The 12,491-nt window shown below is 39.4% G+C and overlaps 1 protein-coding gene across 5 annotated transcripts in view; it reads right to left on the bottom strand.

Annotated features, from left to right (window-relative positions):
- The window catches only part of POLR3B (RNA polymerase III subunit B), a 121,418-nt gene that overhangs the window by 58,993 nt on the left and 49,934 nt on the right, over window positions 1-12,491 (bottom strand). For all 5 annotated transcript variants that reach the window (XR_013347361.1, XM_077828899.1, XM_077828906.1 and 2 more), the window contains exons 14-17: window positions 9,491-9,691; window positions 6,723-6,885; window positions 4,083-4,236; window positions 260-334 (exon numbers count right to left, since the gene is read on the bottom strand). Coding sequence is in view for 4 of the 5 variants with exons in the window: in XM_077828899.1 (XP_077685025.1) it covers window positions 260-334; window positions 4,083-4,236; window positions 6,723-6,885; window positions 9,491-9,691 (593 nt within the window). In the remaining variant the exon portion in view is untranslated. The remainder of the gene's footprint in view (window positions 1-259; window positions 335-4,082; window positions 4,237-6,722; window positions 6,886-9,490; window positions 9,692-12,491) is intronic.

Below are 12,491 nucleotides of genomic sequence, written 5' to 3'. Positions count from 1 at the left end.
TTTATTTTATATAACCACATATCACAATCTCAAATCAATAGCAGAATGAGAGTCATGACTTTTTTGTATTTGATTTAAAAAACAGAAAATATCTGCTATTCTGATTCTTCATTTACATGTGAGAGCAGACTTCTCCCGTAAACATTTAACCGGCACTGCAATACCATAACAGAACTCTTAATTCAGTCAGGGCGTATTGTTATTACATTTACAGCTGGAGAGGAGTGGGGGACAGACATAGTCCTGTCGAGTAATTTACCTGTATCCCTGAGCAAGTTCTTCCATATGCTTGTCCGTAACTGCAGGTTTTTGCTTCTTTACAATTATGTAGGGTCTAAATTGGAAAAAGGAATGTTGCAGTAGATATACACGGAGTTAACATAAATATAAATTAAAGTAAGGTAACATCAATGCATAGGGTAGCTGGTTTGTAAATCCACTTTTGGAAACCAAGTGCAGCTGTAGAAGTACACATCTTCTTAAACAAGGTACTCATTTAAAATAAGTAGAAGCATAACTAGATTTATCTGCTATTTAGTTGATGTATTTATGCAGATATAATTAGCCAAGCCATTAACTTGGATTGTTTCAAATCTGAGTTTTATTTTACCAGTTCAAGAAATGTATGTATCATATACAATTTCACCCCAAAGTATAAACAAGTTATTTTTAAAAGATACATATGACATATTAAAATAAAGTTCAGAACTACATTTTAAGTGGATAAATGTAACCTACAAAATTATTAAGTTGGTTGCTTTGAAATATTTAAATTTTCTCAACAGTACGAGGCTACAAACTCCTTGAGACGGGGTGTTTACATGTCAGTATTTTGTTCAGTGCTGAGCACAGTCAAAGCTCAACAAATATATATTTAAGTTCGAATAGGACACATTTTGCTACTAATTGTTACCTAAAAGGATATAAAATATAAATAGAATTCACTACGTGCTGCAGTAGATTAATCTATCACTTTTAGCAGCACATGAACCTCTGGAAGCTTCACCACCACGAGGAAACACTGACACAAAGAATGGCATGCAAGATCAAAACGTCAAGGGCTGTTGCTATTTGGACAAGTTGCTCTTACAGAGTGCAGCAAATAAGTACAAGATACTTGTGTAGTCTGCTCTGAAGTCCAAATAACTGTTTGAGGGCTAATGAGCACTTTTAAATGGTTAAGAGGAGGAACTGAACAATTGCAAAGGAAAAAAACCTCACAGGAAAGTGAACTGGGTAAGTTTTCTTGGAAATCCACATTATTTCACTTGATGTTGCCTTTTTTAGTTGGAACACAGTTCAGATGTTTTGCCGGACCGCCAGATCTGAAGTTTGATTTGTACTAACAGTGTTTGAATTGGAGAGTTAATTTCTCTGCCTTTGGAGTTCATTCCTGTCTGTGGATTCTACTCAGCTACCCCTGCCAGGTCTGACTTATTGCTGGCTCACAAATATGCTGATGATAGAATGATTTTTAAGCCTTTGGAAAGCCTCAAATTGCATCAAACACCAGGTTTGGCTTTTAAAAGAAAGTTAACACTACTAGACAAGGTGATTGCCAATTTTAGCCATGAGTACTACTGCTGATTGACTTACCTATGAACTGTGCACACAGTTAGCCTAAGCTAAACCATGCTTGTATTATTACCCCATCCTCTCTCCGCCCTCCCTTCTTATTTGTTCACCCCTCTGTTGTGCTTTGTCTTTTAGACCCTAAACTCTTTGGGGCTGGGAATATCTTTTATTATGTATGGAAGTACCTAGCACAAAGGGGCTCTGACGTGACTGGGGTCTCTAGGCATCAACATTACATGAATAATATAGTAATTTTAGTTCAAATACATAGCTATTTACAGTCTCAAAACATAGTGACATTTTTGTAAGACGTTCTTGTCTGTGTCTTTCTGCCCCAGCTTCCTTTGGCAACCCACCTCATTTCCTTCCCTAGCATATTGTTGCATTGAATTCAAGTGCTCTCTTTTCAAATGTAAATTGTAAGCTTCTTGGGGCAGAAACGTTATTATTTTATGTTTGTCAAATGGGAACTACAGAAATAAGTCAAAATTGTGTGACATGTTTTCTTCTAATGAAAGCAAACAGCTACATCCCTTTGACACCTTTAGCTAGCTCAAAGGAGATCGATTTATTTCAAAAGAACTAGTTACAATTAGAGTAAAGCCCTGATCCTGCAATGTGATGCTGAAGACAACAGGGTGCCTTGTGGGTACTTATGCACATCTTGCTGCAGGACTGTAACCTATGTGTTTCTTATAAAAACACAAAATAAAAGAAAAAAAGAAAAGTAACAGTATTTCAAATATACTCATACCAAAGTTGCTAATGTTGTATTTCCTTGGGTGGTAGGAGGGACATTTTTACTTTGTTTTCACTTCTGTTCAGAGTCATCTATTCGAGCAGCAGCTTATTTTTTAAACTTCGTTTACTCAATTGCACATTTATCCTACAGTAAGGCGGAGATTTTGAGGACCTCTTGGCTCCATTGAAAGTCCACTGAAATGGAATGGGGATTGTTGCCTAAGGGGTTTTAGGCACCCTTTGAAAACCTGAGCCTAAAAGACGCACAATGTGTAATGGATAATTAAGTTCTTTAGAAGGATTTTTGGTGAGAAGTTGTGATAGTCAGGGTCCAAACACCCCAAGAGGAGAACAGAAGGTTTAAACCCCAAAAATCCCAGGGAGGAGGGGAGGGGGTAGGTATCAGCTCCTCTTATTGAGACAGCCCTCCAAATCAGCCAAAGGCAAGCAGTCTTTGTTAAAGAACAGGACACAGACCATTCCCTAGAGAGCATCAGGGAAGCAATTCATAGCAACGCCCCTACAGACAACTATATTGCTACTATTACTCATGTAATGGGGGAGGATTTTTATGGATGCAGGTACAATATACAGGGAAGCCCCAACAGGACAGAATAAGGGTTTGTGACAATCAGGGTCCAGATACCCCAAGGGGAGAACAAAAGGTTTAAACCCCCAAAATGAGCTGGTGAACCAAATGATTGCATACTGTATAATTGTAGTATAAAAGTATATGAGTAAGGTCTTATGAAAGCTTGTAATGTTCTGAACTTGACAGTCATTGACAGATATGCATACAGAATGTGGTTATGAATTGATGTATTTATGAATATAGAAAACTGTGCTCATAATCTGTACTAAAACTGTCCTGCTGTAGTTGGAAGAAGCAGTGAATCAGGGAGGGGCTCTCCCCAAGCCAGGTGTTTACATGAAACTGGCTTCAAGTAACCATCCATTGTGCAATACAGTAAGAGACAATGATGGACCACCACAGTTAACGATAGCCAGGATGTCTCCATGTCGTCTCAAGACAAGAAAATTTTCCCACACTGAATAATCATGAGTCATCATGGGGGTGGGGGTGGGGAGGGTGTCTTTTTTAAACAAGCTGGGGACTGAAGTTTTTAATTCAGAATTTGGGGGGCAGTCTTGAGGCGGGAAGCTGTCCATGAAAACTGGATCCTTCCTATAGCTAGGGGGTATGCTGAGAAACAGTTAAGGCATTAGGCAATTTATATTAGAAAAGAGATTTTTGTCTAATATGGAAGCATAAAGCCTGACGTTGCATCTTTATGTTTATTTTCTGTGTTACTTGTACATGTTTGCTCTCCCTTATTAGTTGATCTTTGAATCTGGTTTTTCTATTAAATATTTTGTTGATTTTTACCCCAAGCAGGTCTCTGGTGTCCAAACGGTGTGGAATGTGTATGCCAAAGTAAGCTGGTATCCGGGGGGAGGGGCTCGTTTCACACCTTTGGGATTAACAAATTCGAGAGTAACAATTCAAGTGTCTGGTAATTAAGAACTATGGGAGGACGAATTTGGGGAGTCTTGGGACTGGAAGGACTGTTGGTGTCATCCTGCAAGGAGTAACTAGGCTGCTAAGGATCTAGGGGGTGAGACCTTATGCTGTGGGTAGGCTACTGGTTCAGAGACCTGAGCCATTGCTGCACAACACAGAGGCCCCCAAGATTACAGGGGCAGGGCAGGCAGTGACAGAATCCCTTATCAGTCTGGCTGGTCCCCCAATCATCACAGAAGTTTACCTGCACAATCTTCCTCCATCAGAGGAAATGTAGACACATCTGTCAGCAAGATTCGTGGAGATTGAAACAAATTCATTGATATAACCTGCTCGCCGCATTAGCCGAAACGTGTGAACTAGTTTTGGATGGTCACGAATGACACCAAGGATGTTACCTGTTCAAGAAAACAATCATTTTATGATCTATGTTTTGCATGCTTCAAAATTCTCTTCAGTTCAGAGTCGAGCTCCTTCCCTTGTTAAAGGTGACAGGAAATACCTGTAAGGTGAGTCTACGCTGCAGCTGGGAATGAGCCTCCCAGGCCGGATAGAGAGAGACTCGAGTTAGCCTTGCTTGAGCTAGCGCACTAAAGATAGCAATATGGGCATTGCAGCAAGGGCAGTAGCTCTGGCTAGCTATTTAAACTTGGCTCTAAGAGGGAGGGGGGTTTGGACTCAGGCAGCTAGCCTGAACCACCACCCGGGCTGCAATGTCCACCCTGCTATCTTTAGTGTGCTACCTTGAGCAGAGCTAGTGAGAGTCTATCTAACTGGGCTTGGAGGCTCACTCCCCACTGCTCAGTAGACATGATGAAAAGCTTAAATTTTTCATCAAGAAGCCAAAACATTTTCAAAGTCAAAACCCCGAAAATATTTTGGTTTTGTCTGAAAGTTTTAGGTTTTTCCTCCAACCCCACGACCCGCCAATAAAAAAAGAAAACAGCAATTTTTTTCAAGGAACACAGACACCTTCCACAAAAATTTTTGTTTGTTCAAAAATCCACTTTTCCATTGAAAAAGTTTCATTCGAAAATTGTCCACCAACCCTACTAATTTCTAATTTCTATCAATTTCTCCACAGCATCTTGAACAAAAATGATGTGCTCATTACAGTTTCATTTTAATTAATTGCTATTCAATATGCCTACAAAATTCACCATTGCATGTACAGGTAGGTAAAGCTTCTGAAGACTGGAACTCAAGAACTCTTTGGCAAGTGTATGGGGGAGGAACTAACCCAGAAATAGTTATGATGACTTATAAGAAAGTAACACCCCTTCACCCCCCTGATATTTACATTAAGGTAACTGCACACAATAGCACTAGAATGTCCTTTTTAAGACCCAATTCAGCAAATCATTCATATTTAGCAAAGCATTTTAGCATGCAAGTTAACTGCTTTGCTGAATAAGGATGGACTTAAGCATTTTATGTCATCTCTGCAGACAACAGAGTAAAAATTTACTTTTAAAGACCTAGCAGAACTGAGATCATCATAGAACATAAAAAGAAATGGTGCAGGTACTTGGAATTCAGAGTAGTTTATTTATTTTTTTAAATGAACAAACAATAGCTAGAGATTAGTAATGGGATAGGGACCCCTTTTTCTTTGTAGGTCACTGGTTCAAATCGAACACGTGTCAGTGGTCTGCAAGACAAATTTTTAAGGACTGAAAAGATCAAAATTGTAGATTTAATAGTGAAAGTCTTTTGCTTTCACTTAATGTTGTATTTTCTATTTTTAGGAACGTTACTCATCTCTGCAAAAGACATTGCAAACATATTCCACAGAACCAGTGAACTAGGAAAAGTAAAGGTTGAGTCAACATTTCTATTATAAAACCCCATTTATAATCTGGGTGAAGTGTAACACATGCATGGTTCATTAGCCTTTAAAAAACAAACAAACAAAAAAACCCTACTACTACAGAAAAGCAAAGGAAGTCATTTTACTTCTTAAGGAATCTTTTCTGGAGAGAGGGACAGGGTACGAAAAACAAAAAAACCTTTTGTTTATCTCCATCTTCTAAACCCTGAATCCAAAATGTAAATGAGGCCTTTTTGCTACCAAAAGAGACCAAATACTGGCTGTCTAAAAAGTGGTTACTGATGACAAAGAGCAATTTTATCTCATAACTTTTAATCTGTTAGTATCACAAACAGTGAGACTGATATGATATTAAATGAGGATTTAGACAACAGACTTCAAGTCAATAATGTTTATGTGCATAATATACACATTTTTTTGAAACACATGTCTATCCAATAAGGAAAAAAGAAAGAAACTGGCCTGTTCTCCGAGGTGAATTTTTGTAACTATCCATGGTGGTGAGGGTGGTTGACTAGATGACCTCTTTAGGTCCCCCTTCCAGCCCTACATTTCTATGATTCTAGGATGGGAGTTCTCCCCAACAAAGATAAAAATATTTTTCAAGAGGATAGTAATGTTAATTCTATAAAAAAAATAAGAATTAAGAATTCAAACCCTGCATAGCATTACATTCCAGATAATATCACAATCTGTATGGAATTGAAAGTGTGTCCGTGTGCATGTTTCATACAGTACTGTTAGGTACCATCTAAGAGCCCATACTTAAGGATGCCCTAACACAGCCTCCAATTTTGTACCAGAAATTCTGCAGCCACAATTAACTGTGGTCATAATTTTTGGGGCATAAACAACAACTATAGATGAGTAAATGTCATCATTTGGACTGTCAACTCTTTCTGTAGGAGCAGTCAAGATGTCCAAACATCTGCACCTGAAATAAAAAAGTGCATCTGCACTTGATTATGATGAAAAAAGATGCTGGACAGTTTTTAAAATTTGGCCCCCTCTATCTGTGTCAAGATGGAGCAAGACTGATGGAAAGTTACATACCATTAAGGAAGACAAGGAACACATTTGGATATGAAAGTTCTTCTCCACATAGTAAGTTTACATCTTCTACTCCAAGGTTACTGGCTAATTTAATAATTGGGCCATCTTCCATATCAGTAGTAATGTGAGTCATCAGAGCTAGGTTTTTAACCAAACCACAAGCCTAAAAAACCAAATATGAACAAGTTATTCCAAAGTACATATTCTGATGTTACAAACTGCACTGTTTTTAATAAAAAGAAAAGGAGGACTTGTGGCACCTTAGAGACTAACAAATTTATTTGAGCATAAGCTTTCATGAGCTACAGCTCACTTCACTGGATGCATTCAGCCACTGAACGCATCCGATGAAGTGAGCTGTAGCTCACGAAAGCTTATGCTCAAATAAATTTGTTAGTCTCTAAGGTGCCACAAGTCCTTCTTTTTTTTTTTTGCGAATACAGACTATCACGGCTGCTACTCTGAAACCTGTTTTAATATAATTCTGTAAGTATGTACAACGTGTATTACAGCATAAGTGATAGAAATGAGGTTGGATACAAAATAAGTCCCTCTAGGAAAAAATATCTTTCTTCTCAGATTCTTTTATAAGCCAGGAAGTACCTTCTAATCATCACACTGAAATTCCATGTTTTAGAATTCAAAATTGAAGATTTTAAATTTAAAAAGTGTGACTGCAAAGCTGCAGCTATTTTTCAAACTATTATTACAGTGTAGTAGTGTTAAATTATGTAGAATACAAGATATGTGCAACTATTTTAATTCCTATTGAGATCAAATTTTATTTTTTAAAAAGGTTCTAAACTGGTAAGGTATAAAATAGATCTCATTTATCTCTCCATGTAAAAGTTACTCTGAAATAGAATAATGCATCATTTAAAGAAATACAATAGAAAAATGACTCCGCATCATTAAAGAATTTGAAAATATGTAATATGTGCCTTTAGTAGGCTAGTCTCCAAGCTGAAAATCCATCCATTCTTTTATCTATATGTATGTAAGGCTATTTTTATGACTTAAGATTAGAGTTTCACTGGTAAAATTAGAATTAACCAATGTGACAATAACTTGTTAGGATGCCAAACGTATGTTTATATTATTCATTCTAATCAATACAAAAAAAAGTACGGCACTAAAATGGCAGCTTTTAAAGGAATCTTAACAAAAGCGGTTTTGTCCATATGAAGTAATCAGCCATCCCATATGCCGTAAAGTAAGCTTTAAGAAAATAAACATATTAAATTATGTAACACTTGGACATTTCAGCAAATCACTTCACCCATTTAATGCAAATGGTTCATCTTGCTTATCTCCTAGTGCTGGAAAGTCCAGGGCTCCCATCAAGCATTGTATCAGAACAAATTCACTCCCAGTGTCAATTGTTCGGTGAGACAGTTTTATGATTTTGTTGCATTAAGAATTTGAAGAAAATTTTCTTCATTAACTACAGCAGTTTCTGTAATATTCACAAATTATTTACAATAACCTCTTCTCAGAAAGTCTAAGGCTCAGGCTGACATGGCAATCTCACAGTAGTAAGACACATTCATTTACAGTATAAAGGAATAAGAGTTTAAGACTCTTTGGACCCTTCAGCCCTGGCTGGTAGAGGGAGCAAGATGAGCTTCCAGAGAGAAGGCGGTGCCTGATATCATTCTGTTGCAAATCCAGATGAAGAGCTCCATACAGAGTCCCATCCAGCTCACCTCAGCCAAAACGACGTCTGTCATAACAAGGAATGGGGAGTGCAATTAGAGAGGACTGGGCTGGGAATCAGACGGCAAATCCCCATGTACCTTAGCTCTTCACTTGAACTGGAGGGATAGACAATAGTGTCTCTGAACATGCCCCCTTCCACCATTTTTTTTTTTTAAATTATGACAGTGGTACTTAGAGGCAGCAGCCAAGATCCAGAGCTCCATTGTGCAATGTGCTATACACACATAGAAAGAAACAGTCCCTGTTCCACAGAGCTTAACATCTAAAGAGGTAAAACAAATAATTATTCCCATTTTACAGACTGGGAACCAACGCACAGAAACAGTCAATGACTTGCTCCAGGTCTCACAGAAAGTCCGCGGCATAGTTGAGGATTGGTGCTTACTTGCAGCTCCAACTTGTGAATTTTAAAAGGGAAAAAGTTACCAATCTCCCAGGGGTAGCCTGCCAAATCTAGGCTGTTAGGTAAGCAGGAAGCTGAGGCTTTGCAAGCTGGGAACTCAGTGTTCCCTTGCCCCCTGCAGCAGGAGCTGGGAGAGGGGCTCAGCTAAGCATGGAAAGCACTGGGAAAGGGGAAACTCAGCTATCTGTCCCCCACTCCAGAAGCAAAAGCACCAGCCCCTCCTCCACTGTGGGAAAGAAAGGGGATAGACCTTGGGGAACAGAGAGGGTGAGAGTATTGGGAAGAAGGAAAGAATGGAGATGACTTTGTGGATGGGGAAGAAGTAGAGCAGTATAGCAAGAATCTGAACGTCAAGCATCAGCCAAAGACTGCAAAAGATCCTAGAATAGGGCAAAGTAGATAAAACAATCAATTAAGTGCTGATCTCACAGGAGGGTTAAGAGAACTTGTGGTGCTATTGGGAGCTTCACGTGAGTTGTGGAGTCAGCCCTTCAGGGTAATGAAGGACAATTTCTCTTCCCTATAACATTGTCAGCAAAGCTGATCCTCTGATAAAGGACTGTCTGGTTCAAAAGAAACTATGCCTGCCACCCTGGGTTTTGGGGGTGAGTGGAAAAGTGAGGGAAATAAAACGCAAGTTCCTTACCTCTCCTTCAGGAGTGTCTGATGGGCAAAGCATACCCCACTGAGATGGCTGAAGAGATCGGGGGCCACTCACTTTTCTTGTCTTTTCAAACTGAGAAGAGATTCTTGTCATCATTCCCAGAGCTGATATATAAGACAAGCGGGACAATACCTGTGTCACACCTTGGCGGTCCATTTTGAACCTTTTCAGTGACCAATTTCCCTACAGAGCAAAGAAAACATGTACGCTGTCAAAATGCTACCATCATTTACCCCTTATCCTGACCACTCATATTTCTTTTAGGGTAGTGATACTCAGACCTCAGTGGTTCAGGAGCAAAATTAGCGATCAACATTATTCAAAAGAGCCACAGGAGTGGGAATTCATTGTTTTATTTACTATTTTTATGTATATATATTATTCTCACAGCAAAATAACTGACCCAGTATTATTATTTTATCAACTATAATTGGTTAATAACAGAGTAAAAGCACCCTGATTGGTTAATAATTAAAATCACACAGTGTTTTACCATCATGTGCTGCAAAGAGCCACTTGCAGCTCTTGAGCCTCCCTCTCAGTATCACTGTTTTAGAGTATTTCTGACAAACCAGTTGAGAATCTCTGCATTGAAGATGCTGTGCATTTTATAAACAACCTTCTACTTCCTTATTTGCATCGAAAAATATTCCCCAGGTTGGGTTCTAAATTGCATAGTATATCCCCACAGCTCCCATTGGCCGGGAACAGCGAACTGTGGCCACTGGGAGCTGCGGACGTACAATGTAAACAAACCGTCTCGCGGCCCGCCAGCGGATTACCCTGATGGGTTGTGTGTGGTCTGCAGGGCACAGGTTGTTCACCAATGTCCTAGAGACTGTTCCAAAACTGGGGGCGTAGCACTGATCCTGTGGAACTGTGACATTGTACCAAACAGAATTTGTTCTGTGTTTACCAGGAACATTCCAGGAGAATGAACATTCAGTGTGATTGAGTGCTTGGATTGAAGAGGAAAGTCAAATGGGCGTAGACACCATCAAAGCTGTTCTTTTGTTCGACTGAATATTAAACCCTTGTTCCATGTCATATGATAAACTCATTCAGAACACTAAGATACTGGGGGCGGGGGGAGCGGGGGGCAGGAAAGAAATCCTCCACCTTGGCAAATATGCACATGTTGCTGTCAAGTCGGAAGCTGACAACAACATCAGGACATTTTTTTTTTTTTAAAAAAGAAGCGTACTTTTTTCCTTTATAGGAGTCTTTTAAACACTTAAAAAAAGAAGGAAAAAAAAACAAAAAAAAACCCCAACCCAACACCACGGAAGCGTCTCAGTTTTTAATTTTGAAAATATGGTGACCTTTGCTAGAACCATGTAGAAAAAACACTGTACCACTAATTCAACTATGTGCAAGTTACTTTTGTCTGAAGAGACCAATGATCTAAATTTACAGCCTGAGCTAGCTCTGCCAAAAATTACCCCAGAATTAGGATAGGTCAGGACTACAAAACATGCAATCTCTCTCAGGTAAAACAGACCAATTTCTTAATCTCTGGCAAGAGTATCACTCATAATACCTCAGAGAGGGATGTCGCTGGAAGCAAACATCAAATAGAGTTTGAGCTAGCCGATACACTTCCCTCTGGTTGTGACTACCACACTTAGATTGAACAGCTTGGGTCAGGTTGGCATCAGTGGCAACTGCTGTCCTGCATTGGGCTAACTGCTCTTTCCTGAATCACCACATACTTGTTGCATTTCCACTTCTTTTCAGTCTGTTAGGGTATGTCTACACAACAGCTGGGAGGTGAGAGTCTCAGCTTGGGTAGAGCTAGCACACTAAAAATAGTGTGTCCACAACAGCATGGACAGTGGCTTGGACTCACTGCCAGAGTACTATCCTGCCCAACCCCTGCCACACTGCTATTTATAGGCACTAGCTCGAGCTGAGTTAGCGTATGTATGTCTACCTGAGCTGGGAATTACATCTCCCAGTTGATGTGTAGTCATACCCTCAAGTAGGGAGAAATTCTTGTTCATGTTTGAGTGGGAAGGGACCCAGTGATCCAGCATGAATTTTTGCAATGGTGTCAAACAGGACTTGGAAAGATCTATGGGGACAAGACACCCACACTTCATAGTCTGAGCAGATTATGTACAGTTGATTCCTTTGTCATCTGTTTTTGACTCACTAGATCTCTTGGCCTCCAAGAATTCTTCCTAGGGAAGAAATGTGTTGTCTTTGTTGATGTATAACAGTACTTGCTGGTGAATTTTAACTGTGACCACATTTTCCTTGCAGCTGACTAAGAATCGGTGAATTAACAGAAGTTTTATCTTGGTCTCCATAATCAGCTCCAAGTCCTTCCTGCATTTGGCTTGATGAGAATGTTATCCCAGATAGGTCAAAATAGATACCAACGGCATAGAGGTCTACGCTTTCTTAAACCCTCTGCAGGCAGAAAAGAGTCCAATCAGACATGTCTTGTGTTGATATGTTCTGTCATAATAGAAGCAGAGGAATCTCAACTGTGATTTTCATATAGGCTTTGTCAAGTCTATCAACATCATGATATCCTCGGGATTACTGCAGCTATGGAATGGAATGTCTTTATGGAACTTCAAATACTTAATATTTTGCTAAGGAACTTCAAGCCCAATATTGCTCTGATTTCTTGGGGACAACAAAGATAGATTACCAAGAGCCTGCTTTGTTCCCCTGTTGGACAGACTCCAACATCTCTACTGACATTAGATATTCTGTGGCACAGAACAGATTGCAGCATTTCTGCAAGTTTATGGATTTGGGAGACTATATGAAACTGTTGTTAAATTCAACATAAGTTCCGGGACAATCTCTGAGGGGAGTTTCCAGAATCCACTTGTTGGATATAGCATGTTCCATTCCATTTTGAAAAGAAAGATTCCACCACTAATTCGGTAGGTCTCTTTACCCTGGATGTCATCATGCAGTCTGCTATAGGACTAGCTGGTTGGAAATATGGCATACATATCCTTCT

The sequence above is a fragment of the Eretmochelys imbricata genome, chromosome 1, assembly GCF_965152235.1.
Source record: "Eretmochelys imbricata isolate rEreImb1 chromosome 1, rEreImb1.hap1, whole genome shotgun sequence".
NCBI lineage: Eukaryota > Metazoa > Chordata > Testudines > Cheloniidae > Eretmochelys > Eretmochelys imbricata.
The sequence above is the reverse complement of the archived record's forward strand: the minus strand, read 5'-3'. Positions and strand labels throughout refer to the sequence as shown.